A 19,715-nucleotide genomic window follows, 5' to 3' on the forward strand; every position below is an offset into this window, starting at 1 on the left:
CCACGCCGCTTCTCGTCCTCGACGTCGTGCTGATGGTATCCGGATCACCACCTCATTTGGATTCTGTATTTTTTTATAATGAAATAAAAATAAATGTCATGTGAGGCCCCCTTCCCCTCCTCCTCCTCCTCCTCCTCCTCCTCCTCCTCTCCCCTGCTTCGGGGATGTGGATTTCCCTGCGGCCGTGCTGTGGGATTGAGCCTGGGCCCTGCAGCACTGGGATGCAGTGGGGTCACTGAGGTGCAGTGGGATGCAGTGGGGTGCAGTGGGGTGCATTGGGGTGCACTGAGGTTCAGCAGGATGCACTGGGATGCATTGGGGTGCAGTGAGGTGCAGTGGGGGTGGCCACGCTTGGCCCCCTCCCCCCTCCCCATCTGCAACGTTGCAGAGGGGCCATGATGCCAGAGCGCCGAGCTGGGTGGCGTCTGTTAATTACGGGAAGGATTTAATTACCACCTTAATGAATAATAATGGATATTAAATTAATTAATATGCAATTGTTGATAGTATTTAATTATCAGAGGTGGTGCAGCCCCCCGGGTGGGACACAGCGTCTCCCCCGAGTGCTCCTCTGCCTCAGTTTCCCCATATGCCATGCGGGGCTTGGTGACACCCCCGAGGACCCCCCCTCCATGCTGCATCCCCCACTGCCCCATGGCACAGCAGCACCGGGACCGGGCACCCACCCGCCCGCGTTCGTTTCCAACGTTTAATGCATATTTCAGCCTAACGAGCAGAATAGGAACAATCCGTCGTTAATTAACGCGGGCTCATGCAGCTGATCCGAGGCTCTGGAGTTTGCCACGAGAGGGTGAGGGGATCATTTTGCTTTTTAATGGGACCATCTGCGTGCCAGCACCGACGGATCGGGACCACGGTGCCCGGGGGGGTTGGGGGGGGGGGGGGAAGGAGCGCCGTCGTGAGGCTTTTTCAGCCCGGACTCATGATTATTTTAACACACGGGGTTGGAAATATGGAGTTAAAAATAGCAAGCTGGCAGGCGCAAGGCTGAGACGGATCATCGTTAGTAATTAATTAATGGAGTCATGGATTTTTAAGGCCTGAATGGGGTGGTTTGGCTCAGCCTTGCTGGATGCTGCGGAGTGGGCTCTGTGGGTTTGGTGCTGGGGGAGGGGGGGGATGGCCCCTGTGCCCACCGGAGCGCTGCGGGGTCGTGGTCATGTATGGGCGGCCGTGTCTGAAATGGGTTTTTACGGAGCCGAGCACCTGGAGCACCAATCTCGTGTTGTAATTGAAGCCGCAGGTGGGGGCACATGGGGGTGGGGTCCTTGCCCATCCCACCCTTGTGCAAAAGGAGTCTTCGTGAGTGGGTCTGGGTGGGTTTCCTGCAGAGGGCCGCTGTGTAAAACCCCCTAGCTCCCCCAGCCCTGAGGTTTGCGGCCCTATTTGCACTCCTGGGACAACGGGAGCAGCGATGGGCTCTGGGATGTGGCTGCACTGATCCGTCAGGACCACAGCACGGGGCTGAGGTGCAATGAGGGCGTAGCACAGCACTCCCCAGGCCTGCTCCCTCCTGCTCCCTTGGCGTTGGTTCCTCTCCCCGCAGTGCTGCAGTGCACTGTGATGCTCCGGGGTTTGCACGGGGCCACTGACACTGTCCAGAGCGCATCAGGGACCCAGCAGCAGCAGGAACATGGGCTTGTCCCACTGACCCCGTCCCCATGACCTCATCCCAATGACCTCATCCCCATCAACCCATCCCCATGACCCCATCCCCCATCCTCTTGACCCCACCCCCTTGACCTCATCCCCTGACCCCATCTTCCTGACCCTGTCCTCCATCCTCCTGACCCCATCCCCATGACCTCATCCCCCTGAGCCCGTCTCCATCACCCCATCCCCCTAACCCCATTCCCAAGACCTCAACCCCCTGACCCCATCCCCACAACCCTGTCTCCTCACCCCATCCCCTTGACCTCATCCCCATGACCCCATCCCCCTAACCCCATGCCCAAGGCCTCATCCCCCTGACCCTGCCCCCTTACCCCATCCCCATGACCCCGTCCCCATGCCCACTGCTCCCTCCCGGTCCCTGCTGCTGCTCTGTGCCCCCCTCCTCCCCCCCACATCTCCGCTCCTCATGCTCTCCAGTTGTCACATCTGTGCTACATTCCCCCATCCCCCCCCCCCATCCCCGGCCTTATCTCCTGATAGCTACAAGTGATACAGCCGCGGCCGTCCCTGGAACAAGCTGCCGAGCACCCAGGAAAGCACCTGCACAGGGGATGATTTATGGGAATAACACGAGACGTGGAGCAGGCAGAGCTGAGCTCCGGACCAGCACCGCACGGATGGGGACACGGAGCTGCTCACGGATGGGACGTGGGGTGAGGACACGCACCGTGGGGAGGGGGGGGGGGGGGGGACCGACACCGCCCTCTGCCGCAGAGCCCCTGACGCGCCGTCCCTCTGCGGCCATTGATTTCCATGAAATAAGGCAGCCGGGTGTGTAATTGTGTACAGGCACCGCAGCTCCTTTACATGCCGTTCTGCAGGGCCCTCTCCAGCAGGAAATGAAACTTTTCAGGCCACTAGACATTGAGTTCGGTGCTTGAGCTGTGCGTTGTCGTCGTCCCCCCCCCCCCCCCCCTCCCCTTTCCCCTCAATCCCGTGGAGCGGGAGGAGGGAGTGGGGCTCTGCATCTCGAAGGAGGGGACCGTGGTGGGGACAGAGGGCCCCCACCCCCACGTCCCCATGCCACTGTTGGCTCTGCCTCTGCAGCCCCTATAACCCAGGGGGGACCGCTCCCCCCGGCACCGAGCGAGCATCGCTCCCCTTGGCTCTCCCTCAAGGTAACCGGCATTATATCCGGACCAATTGCTCCAGCATGATCCTCCTGAATGTTGCACAGCATGTACACGGCGTCTTATGTAAAATACATGCCCCTGGGCGAGGCTTTTAATAGCGCTGCTCCTGCCTGGGGGGCGGGGGGGCCGCTCTCTGCCACGGCGGTGCCAAGAAATGATTGAAAAGTTGGGGCTCGCCGTGGGGAACACCCCGCTGGGGGGAGCGACGTGTTTTCATTTCCCTGCCAGGTAACAAATGGAAAGAATTGCAATGAATGCTAATGGCCGGGGAGCTGCTGCGGGGCTGGGGACAGGGACAGGAGCTGCCGGCGTTGCGGAGAACGATGCCATCATGGATACCCGAGCACAGCTCATGGGATGCCGTGCGCTGAGCTGCCGCACCAGATCCGTTCCTAGCGGCGGTGAAACGGAGCCGTGCGATGCACCAACCCGGCTCCATCACCGCCGTCCCCAGCTCCGATGTCCCCAGCACCACGGGCAGCACGCCGGGATGTTGGTAAATGGAGCCCGGGCTGTAGGCAGGAGGGTAAACACGGATGAATAGCCTTCATCCACTCCAGTAAATATTTTATATCACACACCAAGAAAAGACACTCCTATTTAAATGATTTATAAAGGAAGATCATGTAGAGGTTTCTATAAAATATGTAGGGCTCCTAATCCCGACATCATCAAGCAAAGAGGACTGAAATCATATATTACCTTTTCAACAGCCTTGCAGGCTGCAGGGATACAACTGACAAATAAAAGTGTGTTTACAGCTTTTGGGCTCCTCCGGGGAGAAGTAAATCACAGCGGGGGTGGGGAAGGGGAAAGGAAGCCGGAAATTAAGTGGCAATTTCTGTCCGTCACAGCGGAGCGGGGCGGGGGGGACGCCGGGATCGCTGCACCCAGCATCCCACTGCCGGGCCATGGGAGCAGAGATGCAGGGGGTGCAGGGATGCTGCAGGTGAAGGGATGCTGCAGGTGCAGGGATGCTGCAGGTGAAGGGATGCTGTAGGTGAAGGGATGCTGCAGGTGAAGGGATGCTGCAGGTGCAGGGATGCTGCAGGTGCAGGGATGCTGCAGGTGAAGGGATGCTGCAGGTGCAGGGATGCTGCAGGTGAAGGGATGCTGCAGGTGCAGGGATGCTGCAGGTGCAGGGATGCTGTAGGTGAAGGGATGCTGCAGGTGAAGGGATGCTGCAGGTGAAGGGATGCTGCAGGTGAAGGGATGCTGCAGGTGAAGGGATGCTGCAGGTGAAGGGATGCTGCAGGTGAAGGGATGCTGCAGGTGCAGGGATGCTGCAGGTGAAGGGATGCTGCAGGTGAAGGGATGCTGCAGGTGCAGGGATGCTGCAGGTGCAGGGATGCTGTAGGTGAAGGGATGCTGCAGGTGAAGGGATGCTGCAGGTGAAGGGATGCTCTGGGCACGGCACTGCTGCAGAGCCCGCGATGCTGTGGGCACAGCTGATGCTCATCGCAGGTGGATGAACACGGGGTGCGAACCCCTCCGGAGCAGCAACCTGAGCACAAAAAAAACCCACACCACCCCGCAACGCCCTTTACGGGGCACAACAGCCATCGGGGACGGAGTTTTGCACGGGCAACATTCAGGACGAGTCCCACAGGGATGCGGCCATATAACACCGGGGTCCCCTCTCCCCACGGCTCCCGGATACCCCCCCCTTCAGCGCTCCCTGTGCTCGGGGCCCGGAGCAGCGCAGTGCCCGCAGGCATCGCCCGCCGCACGGCGCAGCCCAGACCTTGGCAGCGATTTTGCATGCAGCCGCGGGAGCCCCGCGCCGTCAGCCAATGGGGCCCTCGCCGGAGCGTTATTAAGGGATTAGCAAGTTGTCTTGGCTCTCAATTGTAGATAAGTGCCGCATTTTGTATTATCTTTTCACACTGCACCGCGAAGGATGACAAAGAGACAACATGGGTGTCATGGCCTTCAGCATATCATTAAGGGTAATTTGTCTTGCGGGGAAGGGGGGGGGGGGAGAGGGAGGGGAGAGAGGGAAGGGAGAAGGGGAGGAAGAGGGAGAGGCAGTCCGGGAGGAGAGAGGGGATTAAATGGAAAAAAAAAAAAGGAGATTAGGAGTGAGACGCGAGCTGTGCCCGAGCAGGAGCAAGGGGCAGAGGAGCCCACGCAGCCCCTTCCCCTGCGCATGGCACTGAGATGCCCAAACCCACCCGACCCCAGCTCAGCCCCGAGGGGACGGGAGCGGCAGCGGCCGGGCCTGGCAGCGCTCTGCTCCATCGCTCGATCGATCAATCGGGGATAAAGGCGCCGCTATCGATCGGGAGATGGCTTTGCAGAGGCCGAGTAATGGAAATGTGTGTCTGGAGACAGCCACACGGAACGGCCGAGCCCCGGCGCTGCCACGGGGACACACGGGGGGGAGGAATCCCACTGCCGTGCCCAGACAGCACCCAAACTGCGCTCGGCCCCTCCCCGACCCCGGGGGCACGAACCCATAGCACCCAGGAGCTGCCTCGCTGCAGGGATGGGGACAGGGGTGGCGACAGGGAAGGGGAAGGGGACAGGTGTGGGGATGGGGATGGGGCGTCCTCCCACCCGAATGCCCCCTCCCTCCCCTCCCCTTCTGATAATCCTATTTTTGAACCAAGGGATTAGGATCAATACTTCACTCCTAATGCTGCGGTAATACAGTGTTACACCGCCAGCGCCAGTTCCCTGCTGAAACACTTAAGGTAGTTTAAACCCATTTGTGTCGGGGAGTGCCGTGAATTCACAACGAGGTGGGTTTTTTTTTCTTTTCTCTTTTTTCTTTTTCCTCTTTTGCACGGCCGCAGCAGAGCCGGAGAGCAGCGCCGGTGGGTGGGTGCCGTCCCACGGCCGCCCCCTCTTGCACGCGGGGCCCTCGTGCAAACCAACACCCCTCGTGCAACGGAGCCCTCGTGCGAACAGCCGTGCCCCCCACGTTTTGGGCTCGGAGTGAAAACCCGGCGACGTTTCGCTCCAAATTGGCTGAGGGGTTTTCAGGCGAAGTCCCAGGGAATAGAAACACAAATATTTCCATCCAGTGCTATAATTATGAATTAGAGCAAAGCTCTGTCTTTATTAGGTGCTAATAGAGATAAAGGGGGTTTTGAAATGCAAGGCACAGCTATATAAATGCTAATTCACCCGGAGACCTCCTCTCTCCCCAGACCGCCGGAACGAGGGTTTCAAGGCAACTTCTCACTAAAAAAATAAAAATCTAAAAGGAAAAAAAAAAAAGAAAAAAGAAAAATCAGTGAGCAAACTCCAAGAAAGCGTCTCAGCAACTTAATTAAGTTCGTGTAACGCCGCTGCCTTCCCCCCCTCGGCCCCTGGGGTCGTGGGCTGGGTACCCTGCGGTGCCCGAGGGGTCACCCCCAGTTGTCCCACGTCCCCTCGTGGGGCTGCAATCGTCCCCTGCACGCACACACTGCAACGGTGCATGCACTGCAGCCTGCAGCGGTGCACAGACGTCAGAGCACGCACACGTTGCAGTGCACACGTACACTGCAGCACGCGCTGATGCACTCACGTGTTCCAGCGCACACCGACGGTCCCACGCACGCGTGGGAATGGCACAGCCCCACAACTCAGCGTGCTGAGATGTGCAGAGCTGCAGGAGCAGCCCCGGCCCCACAGCCCAACCCCAGCGAGGCCGCCCCACCATGGCTGTGAGCCCGGCTCTAATCAGGAGCTGATGGGGAACGGCGGCAGAACCTTCAGCAAACGCTCCTGCCTTCAGCAGGGCTGTGAGTGCTTAAAAGCTTTCAAGGTGGGTTATTAGGGAAACGAGTGGCACGGATCCTAATGAAGGGAAAGCGAGGCTGGGTGGCACTCTCCCTGCCTGCCTGCATCCCATCGATGCGCTCCGTTATGCTCTGGGCTCCTTTTTTCGGGGGCTGCAGCCGCTGCAAAGCACTGGTGTCGGGATCTTCCCCCCCCCAGCATCACCCAGTGCCCTGCATCCCTCTCCCCCTCACCCCTCATCCCTCTCACCCCAAATCTGTATATTCCAATTCCAATCCCATGCGGAGCAATGCGAGGCAATCCCGGCCCTGCAGCCACGCTCCCGCTTTTGGCTGCTCGGCCGAAAGGAGATCCGTGCAATTAGCAGTGCAATTAGCAGTGCAATTAGCAGCGGCACTGCCCACTGCTCTGCAGGGCTGGGCCGAGTCCGTGTGCTCTTCCCAGGGCATCACCCAGCACTGTGTCCCGCAGCACCCGGGGACGTGGGGAGCCAACGGGACACACTGGGAGCAGCCACGAAGGGGCTCATCCCTCCGAACTCTGCCGAGCTCAGAATAGTTTTCAATTAAAACAAAAATATCCTCTAATAACCCACAGAGGGCTTTTTATTTCCTTCCTTTTTTTTTTTTTTTTTAAGAAATAAATCTATTATGAGGAGCTTAGAGCTGTATGTAAAACCGGCGAGGGACAATTTGAGGATTAGGGATCGGAACTGTCCTGGTGTGACGAAGGAAGAAAGGAAAATCCCACGGGGCTGTTGGGGGGGGGGGGGGAGCTGAGGACGGCCCCATGGCCGCTCCTGCCCAGCAGCAGCGTGATAGCATGAAGTCATTTCGCTGCCGCCCCCCCCCCAGGCTGCACCGATCACTTCTGGGTGCAGATAGCGGCGCGGGGTGACGGGCGGTTAACCCCCCCCCCGCCGGGGATAATTGCCTTGTTTACCACTTCCCTGACCCCAAAAAGACAATGCGACTGTGCACGAAACCAATAGGTTCCAGCTGCACGCCCGCAGAGAGAGGAGACACAAATAAAGGCAGCGCGATGGATAATGAATCCCTAATGGGAGCGGAGCTCACAGCACGAGGCGCTGCTTTTGGGCACCGATATCTGCTCTCCTGGACCAGCACTGCAGCTCAGGACCGCAGCAATAAGGGCTCAGTGGGGCAGGAGGGGACGTCCTACGCTGCACCCCATAGGGACAGCACCCGTCCCCGCACTGCTGTCCCCCCCCCCCCGCCCTCCTGCCTTAACGCACCACCTCTATTTATTCTGCTCCTGTAACTGTAAAATTGATTTCCTTGCAACAAGACGAGCGTCTTTCACCACTGAACGCACCCAAATGCTCCGACAGGAGACACTGGCAATTTTTAATTAGTTTCCTTTATACCTTTCGCCTCCCAGAGCAGGGATGTGGAACCAGAACAGGGAGCCCAAGAAAGGAACAGGATCCAGAGATGACAAAACCGTTTTTTATTCTCGATGTGGTTATTAATAACACGCAGTTTACCTAACGAGGCAGACGGGAGAGGAGTGCAGGGGAAGTGATTATGGGATCTTACAGCTCCAGGGCTGCAGGAGCGTGGTTACATCTTCCCCATGACCTCGGAGCAGCTCGTTGCCACCAGATCCCAGCTGCAGCCAGGATCCCCAGCCCCATCCCGGAGCTGGGCCAGGTGTCAGAGCCCCACAGCGTTGAGCTGCAGACACACGTTGCCAGCTGGACGAATGAATGGACGGTCAGAGCCACACCTCACGTCACCCCCTCAGTTAAGGGGGTCGATCAGGCTCTGGGGGCTGTGCAGCTCTGGCTCTGTGTGTCGGGGTCCTGGCAGCTGTCCGGTTCTGCTGAGTGGCTGGAGGTTCAGGTACACTACTGCTCCCCATCCCGCAGTGGGGAGGGGGCTCCTGGCTGGCGTCAGACCCCCCCTACCCCCTGCCTGGCCCGGGACCGTGCTGCTCTTTGTTCTCTCCCCACTCAAAAAAGTTCATGTAGGGTTTTTCTGCTGGAGGATGCTCAGCTCCTGCCCTCCTCCCACCCCCACTGGGGCTGTGCTGTATGAGCAGTGCAGGGCCTTCCCCACGGAGAGCCCCAGAGGGAGCTGGGAGTGGGGCAGAGCGGGGTGGGAGCCCTCAGCAGTGGGGTGAGGTGGGGGGGGGGGGGGGACTCAGCCCATTTTGGGATGCCGTGTGGGGGTCGGGCTGCTCGTGAGCATCCACCACGAAAGTTAGCAGGAGGGGGAAAAGGAGGGGAAGGGGCCGGGAAGGGAAGTCCTGCGGCCTCTCCCTGTCAGCGCTCCGTCTGCTGTCACTCAGCTCGGAGTTCTCCTTCAAGTTGTCATCGCGGGGCTGGAGGGGATTATGCCGAGGCACTGTCCAGAATTGATTCATGTGGAACGCGTGCTTGACGAGCGGAACCGCTGGTGTGAGCGGAGCCGCTGAGACCCCCTGTTTCCCACCTTCCTCACACAATCCGGTATTGTTCGGCCGCAGCCTTCGTGATCCCTGCGCCGGGGCTGTGACTGACACAGCTTTGAGGCTCTAAGGCGTATTTTGAATTTCTAAAAGCTCTCAGGAAGTCCCCGGGGTGCCTTCTGCCATTGTCTTGTTTCTCCTTTCGCCTTTTTCCCTTTCCACCCCGCTCCCCTCCCGCTGCCCCCTCGGCCTCCTCCCCTTCTCCTCCCCCGGCTCCGGGTGTCCCAGTGCTTCGCCCTCTCCCCGTGTTACAGATCTGCTCGGCCCCTCCGCGAACACGAATCCGACGATGCTGACAAAAATCAGAAAGAAAACAATCTGAAGCCCCCAAAGTTCCCAAATCCTCGATCTCGGGGAGGAGGAGGAGAGCTCTACTTGTTTGTTTTTCATCAGCTGACGCAGAGCCCGGGATGTGCTGAAGAATCACAATGGGAATCAATCTTCTGCCCTATCCACCGCTGCCTGTCTGCGGCTCTCCATCCCCGCAGCCAACGTGGGGAACCCTAGAGGGGCTCTCAGGGCCCCAGTGGGGTTTTGCTCCCCCCATATCCTTCAGCCTCACTGCCACCTCGGCACTATATAACCATTTCCCATTTCCAGTCTTAATCTTATAAGAACGAATTGAGAATGACCAGCGTAAATACACAGGTGCCACTGGGAGCAGAAAGCACTCTTTAATCTCAGATATGAAAACAATTCCCTGCACTGCTCACTAGCAATCAGCAAGTGCTATCAGTGCCGCGCGCTCCCTGGGAACAGGAGAGCTTATAAATATGAATTAGTGCAGAGAAAATCTACTCTCTTACCTAAAGCTAAATGTTATCTGGGTCCCTTTCCAGCAGTGGCTGACATTTCCAGAGTGCTTTTAGTCACATCTGTGGGAAGACAACTCATTCCTTTCTTAAAAAAAAAAAAAAAGAGAGAGAGAGAGAGAAGAGAGAGGAAAAGGAATGAAAGAGGAAGTGGGGGAGTGGGAGGGTGAGGTGGGGTGGAGGAAGAGCTTCCTTTGTTCCAGGAGGGAAACGTGGGAGCCTGAGGCGGCTGCGGGAGCGTGGAGGGGATGGGGCAGGAGGAGCTGAGAGCATCCCCGAGGGGGAGGGGGGGTCCCTGAGCGGGGATATTTGGTGCTCTCTGTGCTGTGCTGCTGGGGAAACTGAGGCACGGTGCAGGCAGCACTCCACCGCCCTCAGACAAAGAGCAGAGCTGTGGGACGGGTGTGTGGGGGGGGGGAACTCAGGCAGACCTGAGCCCACCCCGAGGGTCGCACTGCGTCCCCGTCCGCCCGCTCCCTCCTCGGACGTGTCCGTGAGAGGAGAGCCCTCGGAGCACGCGTCCCCGCCGGGATGCTCACGCCGTCTTTTAGGTTTATAATGAGCGGTGGCTGGCAGGAATGCAAACGCCGCTCGGCAGCCAGACCTGCCCGCTGTCGGTGTGCCCCGCGTCCTTGTCTGGCTGCAGTGAGCTCTGACCTCATTTGCTCGGTGCCATTCAATTAACAAGGCGAGCGGCGCTGGGGAGGGTGGGGATGCCGGGGGGACTTGAACAGTATGTATTAATTTCCATTTTCGGTTCCAAACAATTGAGCATCGCTCAGCGGCGGCGGGAGGCACCGGGCTGCTGCTCTCGTGGAGTGATCTGTGGGTCCCCCACCCCCCACTCAGGGCCGGAGAGGACCCCCGGCAGCACCGGGTGAGTTCCCCCTCCTCGGGGTTCACTGAGACATCAGCAGAGGTGCGATGAGACAGAAGAGATTGGGATAAAGAGAAGGAGAGAAACACTTCCCGGGATGTTCAAAGCGTTTATATGCTGAGCTAAAATGAGTTTTATATTCCGACGTAACGAGAGAGCTTATTTTGCTTTTAATTAATTCCTTTGCTGGAGACAAAAGGCTCCTGCAGCCCTGTGTCTGCAGGTGGCACTGGGCCTTCCTCTGCTGCTTATGGGGGGACCTGGGCTCCGGCTCCACCCAGCCGTGGGTCAAAGGAGGGGGGGTGTGGAGGGGGTGGGCAGAGCACGGTGCCCTCGCTCCGTGGTGATGGGTTGATGAGGGGAAGGAGCTGCCTCCACTCTCCACAGTGGACTCTTTTTTGGGGGGGGGGATAAACGGGGGAGTGTGCCAGTTCTAGATGAAGTGATTCATATTTTTCGTGCCCCCCCCCCCCTTCTTCCCCATTGCTATACTATAATAGTGCGGGCAGGACGGGGAGAAACGGTGAGGAGTGAATTCACTCACTCAGGTCACTCCCTTCAAGAGCATCCCTTTCAAAAGAGAGTTGCAGTGAGAGTGCATCAAGCTCGGGGAGCCCATGACAAGAACACCTCGTGCCAGCCGACCTTGGTGGGGGGGCCCTTCCTGGGGCTCTGCCCGCATCGTGTCGGGGCTGAGCATCACCCCCGGGACTCCCGTCAGCCCACGGCCCCACGGCGCTCCGCGGTTCCGTATTTCGTGCTAAAACACAGATCCTGCACCGGCGGGGATTGCGGCCCCGGTGTCCGCTGCTGACGAGGAGAGGGCAGCGGAGCGCTGCTGGGATTCCCGGTGCGCGTTGGGTACCGGAGCCGGTGCTGCTGACCCGCGGTCCCGTCTCGGGTACGCGCACGAGGGTCAGCTCCCCACGCGGTGGGCAATGCAAAGCCCTCCGCCCTACGGCGTCCCCCGGCTGTGGGTCCTGGCCCCATCCCCGATGCTTTCCCCGTTCCTGCCCTGTCCTGCCCCTATCCCCATCCCTGATCGCGCTCCGTGCCCGGCCCCATCCCGCCCCGCCCCGCTCAAATCCTTCCCCAGCCCCCTCCCTGCCCTCCTCCCGTCCTTACTCTGTCCCTGTCTCCTCACCCCTCCCGTTTCCCCACCGCCCCCTCCGCTCCCATCCCGTGGCGGACGGCGGCACCGTGCGGCCGCACCGGGCAGCGCCGCTCCTCGGGGGGGGTCGGGGGGGGGGACCGAGATCCGCTGCGGCGCTCCGGGGGTCCGCCCCCGGCGCTGCTTCCCCCATCCCCACAGCGCTCCGGGTGGATCCAGCGGAGCAGCACAGGGATCGCTGCGAGTGCAGGAGGGGGTCCCGACCTCGGTAATGGGGCCGGGGTGGGGGCTGAAGGGGATGGGGGGGGGTTTGTTCTGAGGGGTACGCGTGCGATGGAGCGGCCGCGATGCGGGGCGGGGGTCCTCGCGGGGTGCGGGGCGGACGGGTGCGGTGCAGTGACGGCGGCCGCCTGGGGGTGGCACGGCCGAGCCGGGAAGGAGCGGCTCTGGGTGGGGGTGCGGCCGGGAAGGGCCCCCGTGCGCTACAGCCCCGCGTCCCCACCTTCCTCTGCTCCCGCACCTACGCCCCTGTGGGCCCGCAACCCCACTCACGGGCATCTCTAGTCCCCGCATCTCAGTGTTCCCGCATCCACTCCTACCCGCATCCCTCCATCTCCGCATCCCTCCATAACCCAACCCGAAAATCCTTACCCTACCCCGGAGGGGAGCAGCGCGGGGCAGCGGCTCGGGGGGGAGGGAGAGGGGAGGGGGTGTGGGGGGTCCGCCCAGCCCCGCACGCAGCGCCCACCGTTCCCGCAGCCGCTCTGTACCGGGGATGAGGGAGCGCCGGGGGGGACACGGCACCGCCGCGCAGCCACGCCGCAGCTAACGGTACGTGTCGGCCCACAGAGCCCCGCCGCGGCCGTGGGGCTGCGCGGGTGGGTGACACGCGGGGAGGGGTGCGCTGCGGGGGTGTCCGTGTTCGGGGCTGAGTGCGGGGATTGGGGTGCGGTTGCCCCACAGCGCTCATGTGTGGGGCACAGTCAGGGTACACCTGGGGGCACCGGGTACTGTAAGAGCCCCGGGAAGCTGAGAGTGGGGGTGCGAGGGAGGGCAAGGGGGGGCGAGGGGGGGGGGATCTCTGAAAAGACAGCGTACGTGCGTGGTGGGAAGGAGATTTGTGGCTGCGGTTCCATCGCGCTCCGTAATCCCGACGAGCGCCCACTGCCATCTGCGCGCTCCCCACTGGGGGGGGGCCGTGGTGATGCTGGGCTCTGCTCTGCCCGGCAGCTGGTGGGAGACCCCCCCTCCTCCCCCGGGCAACATGCCTTCCTCCAAGACGGACGGCGAGTACTGGATCGATGGGTCCCACCGCGGGGCCGCCCTGGAGGACTTCTACGTCGTGGGCCCCGAACTGGGACGGTACCGCCCGCACGGGGGTGGGGGGTGGGGGGAGGGGGGGACAGCAGGAGGGCTCCCTGAGTGGGAGTGCATCCTGCTCAATGGCTGCGTGCAAAGGGCTGGCATTCAGGGATGGGTGCAGGGGGAGGGATGGAGGGAGGGATGGATGGAGGGGGAGGAGAGGCAGACCCCATCCTCGTGTGTGAGCTGGGGCTCAGGCTCTGCTGCTGTGGTTTTGGGAGCACTCACTGAAGGGGACATGGTTTGGGGGTTCCCTGTGTGCTCTACGCTTCTCATCCCATTGGTGGAGAGTGGGTCGGTGATGTCTTCTCTGGAAGGATGGAGGATGAACCTGGGGAGGATTTATTCCCAGGATTAATATATCCCAGGATTCCCACCTCCCACCCCACAGAAATCCCCGTCGTAGTGGGGCTCAGCAACTGGTGGGGGGCACGCTTGGCTCAGGCTCCCAGTCCCATGGGCCACCTGAGATGTGGGCTTTGCTGAGCCACCACGTGGGGCCAGGTGTGATACACAGACAAGGCTGCAGGAGGGGGCACATCCCACCCGGTGCCCTGCACAGTGCTGGCACCCAGCAGCTCTCAGCTGTAGTGGGATGCCTGCCTGCTCCGGGAAGGAGCCGGGGCCCAGCCGTGGAGCTGCTGCCCATCGAGCAGAGCCAGAGCTTCCTGCTTCCCATCCTCTGCTTTGAGTTGGGGATGCAGGCAGGGCTGGCTCAGGAGCCCAGCAGAACAGGGAGGGGTAGGGGCAGCCCACAGCCACCCGAGAGCCCCCCCATCAGCAGAGCATGAAGCCACAAATAGCAGCTCAGGGAAAAGCTTGCTGTCTGCACAGACGGACACATAGTGTGGGGGGACAGCCCCTGCCCCGAGCCCCCGACCCCCACATCCGCCCTCATCCCATCCATCACCTGGGCTGGGACGTACCCGCAGCGAGCTCAGGCTCCTGCCAAATCCCATTGTTCGACATTTTCCAGTTCATCTGTAAAGCAAATACAATTATCTGCCGTCGCTGTCAAGGTTGATTGCAGTGTTTACTCCAGGCCTTCAGCACGCAGGTGGAGCTGCTGCCGGCACGGATCCGGCTGCGGCCGTAATTGGGATGGCAGTGATGGCAGCGGGTGTGGGGAGATGTGGGGGCCGAGGGCTTCAAATGATCCCTGGAGCAGAGGGCTGCAAACTGTCCGTGCACAACGCCATGCAGAAAGTGCATGCTGAGTGATGGGAGGGTGAGCGTGGGGCAGGGCGAGGGGACGTGGCAGCTGGGAAATGGGGACAGCAGCGCGGCCATGGGGTGCGGTGAGGGCACGGCTGCAGCTGTGTTGCCTTGGGTTCAAAGCAAAGCTGTCTGCAGCTCTTCCTGATCACAGGACGTGATGGGAAACGTTGAGCAAAAGGCAGAAAATGCTTGGGAAATGCTCGAGGTCTGCTGAGCTCTGTGGGTGCTGCGGGCTGAGCCCCACAGTGTTGCCGTCCCCGTGGTACCCAGCTCTGCTGTTGCCATGGGAACGCAGTTCCCAGCTCAGCAGATGAGCTGCAAAATCCTCTCTCGTTTTTAAGGCAGAGCAGTGCCTTTCAGGAGGGCCCCCCCGGGAGCTGCAGTGCTGGGTCACCTGTGGGCAGCAATGGGGTCGTGCTGGTTCCTGAGGGAGGTTTTGATGCAAAAAAAAAAGGGCTTTCTTTGGGCTTTGACCTTTGGGGGTTTGGTGCTGACTGAGGATGGGGGGATGGCGTGCGCCTCGAGCCAGAACCTGAACGTGTCCCTGAAGGTGTCAAAGCCAAAGAGCAATAAAGTGCGGTCGATTACTCAGGGGGTGAGAATTAATCTGCTCCGAGGAGCCGGGCAGCAAAGATGAAATTGCAAACTAGCCCCATAATGGCCTGAAGAAATGGGTTGATTTCACCGTCCAGTGGTTAGAAAACATTATTAACAAGATCTGAAAGTGACGGGCAGCTGAGCAGCACCGGGCGAGCTGCTGGGAACGCTTCCTCCTTTGTAACTGTGCTGTGTGATTGGGATGGGGAGAGGGGGGGGAGCATTGGTCCTGCAGCACCCGTGATCCCACTGAGCTCCTCGTGGAGCTGGGAGGAGGGAGGGGGGGACATATCCATCCCGCCCTGAAAGCTGCTTATGGCTTTAAACCGCCTTTAGGATTCGGTTTTAATTAAAATGGCTTTAGCCGAGAAAGCTGGAACTGATGCGGGGGGAAGCAGCTCAGTGGGGATTTTGTGAGGTGGGGAGGGGGACTGGGACCCCCTGTCCACCCCCATACCTCTGCCCCCCCCCCCCCCCCCAGGGGAGCCACCTCTGTGGTGTACAGCTGCGAGGAGAAGGGCACACGCACCCCATATGCTGCCAAGATCCTGAAGAAGACAGTGAGTGTCGGTGGCACTGCGGCTCTGGGAGGATGTGGGGCATCAGATGGGGATGGGAATATGGGAATGGGGAGATGAGGGCATGGGAACGGGGACAGGGCGATGGGCATGGGGCTGGAGACATGGGGATGGGAACATGAGGATGGAGAGATGGGGATGGGGGTGGTGACATGGGGACAGGGGGAGGGGGACATGGGGTTTACCAACCCCTGTAGTGCAGATTTGGGGTGGGAGCACAGCGGGCTCTGTTTCTGGATGTGTCCTGCTGCTGCAGGGGCCCCAGCAGAGGCGGTGATGGATGTCTGTGGGTTCTGCCTTCCAGATAGACAAAAAGATCGTGAGGACAGAGATTGGGGTCCTGCTGCGCCTCTCACACCCCAACATTGTGAGTACGAGGCCGTGGTGCCCCCGTCCCAGCACAGTGCCAGGTGAAGCTGTCATCCCTTGACCCCCCCCCCCCTCCAGACCTCTTAGTGCTCTGTGGCACAGCACAGCCCTGTCCCCTCCTTTCCCATCACAGTGCAATGGGGCCCACCCCCCATAGCTGCCCCCCTCCCCGCTCCCTGCTGGGCTCAGCTTTCCATTCAGTGAACAGTTTCCATTGAGGGCGTGAAATGAGCACCAGAGCCCATTGCCCATCAGTAAGGAATACTGCGAGGGGAGATAGGAGGTGAGGCCAGGGCAAGGGGGTCCGTGCTCCCCAAACCCAGCAGCTCCACCATCCCAACACAGCCCAGGAGGGGACCACACCTCACGCCACCCGATTTGGTTCGTGCCTTCAGGCACCGCACTCGGGGAGCACCCATCGGTGGGCACAGAGTTCCCATGCTGGGGGGGGGGGGGGGAGGGCATGGGGGGGCTGGGGGGGGTCCCAGCTCGGTGCGATCACTGCTGCATCTCCTTCAGTGCCTCGGGTCCTTTTGCTCTCATCCTCGACGGCGGATGATAATAGGATTGTCAACTTTTGAAGTTAATAGGAAAATGATAGTGCTCCCGTGTATTATTATAATGCGGTGAGCTGGCGCGCGGTGCCGCCGGCCCTGCGGGGTATCACGGCTCGTCACCCGGCCCACGAAGGTAATGATTAAAGCCCCATGAAATCCACAGTGTCACAAAAGTCTGAAGAAGCGTGAAGCGCTCTGTTTTCCGCTCAAAAAAAAAAAAAGGGGAAAAAAATTATATATATAGAGAGAGATGTTGCATTTTGAACTTCTTTTTAAGAGGGATCTGTTAATTCCAGGTCTGCCGCATGGGTTTGTGCAGATATCACACGGTATCTGGAGTGAAAATGATAAGGAAATGCAGATTGTTTCAGGCTCCTTCAGCACTGAGCGCTGCTGGGGCCGTCCCCCTGCGGGTGCTGCTCCTGGGGGTGTGGTGCCATCGCAGCAGGGATGGGGACGGGGCTGTGAAAGTGATGTGTGTGTCCTCAGCTCTTGGAGCTGATGGGGATGAAGCCATGGGGAGGAGCAGTGTGGTGTGTGCTGCTCTCCTCGTCCTTAATGTGCAGTGAGGTGAGTGAGGCTGTTCCAGATCCATGCAGGGATGTTCCAGCTGAGGATGGGACGTGTGGGGTGCGCCTGTGCTGCCACACCTGGAATTAACGTGGGGGGAGTGAGCGGGGTCCTATGGCACCAGCACAGCCCCATCTGCTGCCACCCACACTCGTCCCTTTCAGATCAAATTGAAGGAGATCTTCGAGACGCCCTCTGAGATTGCGCTGGTGCTGGAGCTGGTGACGGGAGGAGAGCTCTTTGACAGGTAGAGGATGTGGGTCCCAGCCCCAGAGGAGAGTGGGGATGGATGGGGGCTGAAGGACAACCCCGTGGGGTTGGGGATGAGGGGATGAGGGCGCATCCTGACTGCTGTGCACCCGCAGGATCGTGGAGAGGGGGTTCTACAGTGAGCGGGATGCGGCCCACGTGGTCAAGCAGATCCTGGAGGCAGTGTTGGTAACGTCCCCATGTCCCCATGCAGCTGGGGGCATCGCTGTGGGTCTGGGGGCATTGCTGTGGGCCTGGAGCATCAGTGCAGGTCCAGAGCTGTGCTGTCTGGGGAAGGTCACTGCCACACTGGCTGGAATTGGAGTTTCCATGGCAACAGATAGGTTTAAAAATGGAAACTCCATGCGGGAAATGTCCTTCCTCTGCCCTGCTGCAGCCTCTCCCTCCTTGCTGCATCCCTGCTGTCTCTCCCCACAGTATTTGCATGAGAACGGAGTGGTGCACCGTGACCTGAAGCCGGAGAACCTGCTGTACGCAGACCTGTCCCCCGACGCGCCCCTAAAGATTGGTGGGTGCTGTGCTGGGGGGCTGCACCCCAGGGCTCCCTGCTCTGATGGCACCCACCAGCGTGTCCCCTCCCTGTGTGTCCCTAAGGTGACTTCGGGCTCTCCAAGATCATGGATGAGCAGGACACCATGAAAACCGTCTGCGGGACGCCGGGGTACTGCGGTGAGCAGCGGGGACGTGGTGCTGAGGGGCAGAGGAGCTCAGCAGGACTCCTGCCCAGCAGTCCCCTTCACTCTGCCTCACAGAGAGCCCAGAATTGGGGACTGGAAGGATGGGGGCAGGTGGCATTGCTGCATGAGTTCCATTTGCCATCAGTGCCCGAGCCACATCGGCTCAGTGCCACGGCTGCTCTGCACTCAGGAGGTGCTGACGGTGCCCAGCAGTGGTTTTCTCCTGGATTTTAACCCCCATCTCTTCTTCCAGCCCCTGAAATCCTGCACGGCTGTCCCTACGGCCCCGAGGTGGACATGTGGTCGGTGGGTGTCATCACCTACATCCTGTGAGTACCACTGTGGGGCACGAGCCCCTCTCCCTGCCACGTCCCTACACAGGGCCCGGGGGCAGTGGGGCTCCTCCACCTCTTTCCAGGCTCTGTGGCTTCGAGCCCTTCTTCGACCCACGTGGGGACCAGTACATGTACAGCCGCATCCTCACCTGCGACTACGAGTTCGTGTCCCCGTGGTGGGACGAGGTTTCCCTCAATGCCAAGGATCTGGTGAGTCGTTGGGCTTCAGGGCAGGGCTGGGGGCTGAGAAGCCGAGCAGATCCATTGTAAAAATGACAAAGCCAGGAGTTTGCCAAATGCAATGATGGCATCACGGTCCGTGCTGCTCTGCCTCCTGCTCCTGCGTGTCCGTGTTCCTTGCAGTTGTGAGGGCACCCAACAAATGAGGCTCTTTTTGCACGCTGAAATCGGCTGTAGGTCAGGAAACTGATCGTCTTGGACCCCCAGAAGAGACTGACGGTCTATCAGGCTCTGGAGCACCCTTGGGTCACTGGGAAAGCTGCCAAGTTTGCCCACATGGACAGCACGCAGAAGAAGCTGCAGGAATTCAATGCCAGGAGGAAACTGAAGGTAACGTGACCGAGCCCCACGGAGCCCCAGAGTCCCTCCTTATTTCCTCCTCTTGCACAAAACTTGTCCAATCTGAGGGCTGCACTCACTGGGGCTGTCCCTGAGCAGCGAAATGCTGCGTGGGGGTGAAGCACACGAGTGTGCCCCCCTCACTAACTCCATCATGCTCTGTCCCCAGGCTGCCATGAAGGCCGTGGTGGCTTCCAGCCGCCTGGGCAACCACGGCCACCACGACTGCTCCAGGAGCCGGGGGGGGACCCAGGGGCGGGGCAGCACTGAGGCCACCGCTGCATCTGAGGAGCTGGAGGCGTTCCCTGCCGTGCCCACCGTGCCCGTGAACGGGGCGAGCTGCAGGAGCTGACGGTGCCCGGCTCCCGGCGGCACTGCGGGGGCTCTCGGGGCGGCCACGGGCACGGGTGGGGGTGGCAGTGCACGGTGTGTCCCTCCGTGGTGTCCCGGTGCTGCTGTGGTTGTGTGTCTGTCCCCACCCCACACAGGAGCAGGGCTGCTGACTCGGTCTTCCAACAGCTTTGGCTGCTGTAGGTTCATGGGTGCCCCAGCGGCTTCAAAACGGGGAGCAAACAGCGGGGAAAAAAAAAGGGGGGGGATTTCTTTCACCTTCCCGACTAAGGCAGCCAGTTATCTCTACAACAGGGTCCTGTGAGCCGCCGTAAATAGCTCTCAAAGGCATCACTCCCGAGGGGAGGGGCGGCTAGCAATCTGCACTCAGTCTCCAGCCCCACTGCGAGGGGGGGTCGGACCCCCCCTGGAAACATCCAC

At 60.4% G+C, this 19,715-nt stretch overlaps 1 protein-coding gene across 2 annotated transcripts; it reads left to right on the top strand.

Moving 5' to 3' along the window:
* Nucleotides 1-12,050: 12,050 nt before the first annotated feature.
* On the top strand, nucleotides 12,051-19,409 carry LOC136056477 (calcium/calmodulin-dependent protein kinase type IV-like). Of its 2 annotated transcripts, none has more exons than XM_065748683.1 (12): nucleotides 12,051-12,100; nucleotides 13,063-13,194; nucleotides 15,491-15,569; nucleotides 15,892-15,954; nucleotides 17,248-17,330; nucleotides 17,449-17,521; nucleotides 17,771-17,861; nucleotides 17,948-18,022; nucleotides 18,284-18,359; nucleotides 18,449-18,575; nucleotides 18,783-18,935; nucleotides 19,114-19,409. In XM_065748683.1, the coding sequence occupies exons 2-12, from the start codon at nucleotides 13,097-13,099 to the stop codon at nucleotides 19,294-19,296; spliced, it is 1,101 nt and encodes a 366-aa protein (XP_065604755.1). In that variant the 5' UTR covers nucleotides 12,051-12,100; nucleotides 13,063-13,096; the 3' UTR covers nucleotides 19,297-19,409. The 2 variants fall into 2 exon arrangements, with proteins under 2 accessions (XP_065604755.1, XP_065604754.1); XM_065748682.1 differs by lacking the exon at nucleotides 12,051-12,100 and adding an exon at nucleotides 12,579-12,663.
* The last annotated feature ends 306 nt before the right edge of the window (nucleotides 19,410-19,715 follow it).

This window comes from Cyrtonyx montezumae, unplaced genomic scaffold, assembly GCF_038088225.1.
Source record: "Cyrtonyx montezumae isolate F1298 unplaced genomic scaffold, pur_monq_1.0 scaffold_51, whole genome shotgun sequence".
Classification (NCBI taxonomy): Eukaryota; Metazoa; Chordata; class Aves; order Galliformes; family Odontophoridae; genus Cyrtonyx; species Cyrtonyx montezumae.

What these genes read in the sequence shown, in the direction of transcription:
- LOC136056477 (XM_065748683.1), top strand. Translation starts at nt 13,097, where the DNA reads ATGCCTTCCTCCAAGACGGACGGCGAGTACTGGATCGATGGGTCCCAC. An exon ending in AGATCCTGGAGGCAGTGTTG is followed by an intron (nt 17,522 to 17,770) that starts GTAACGTCCCCA and finishes CTCTCCCCACAG; the next exon opens with TATTTGCATGAGAACGGAGT. An exon ending in CGGGACGCCGGGGTACTGCG is followed by an intron (nt 18,023 to 18,283) that starts GTGAGCAGCGGG and finishes CTCTTCTTCCAG; the next exon opens with CCCCTGAAATCCTGCACGGC.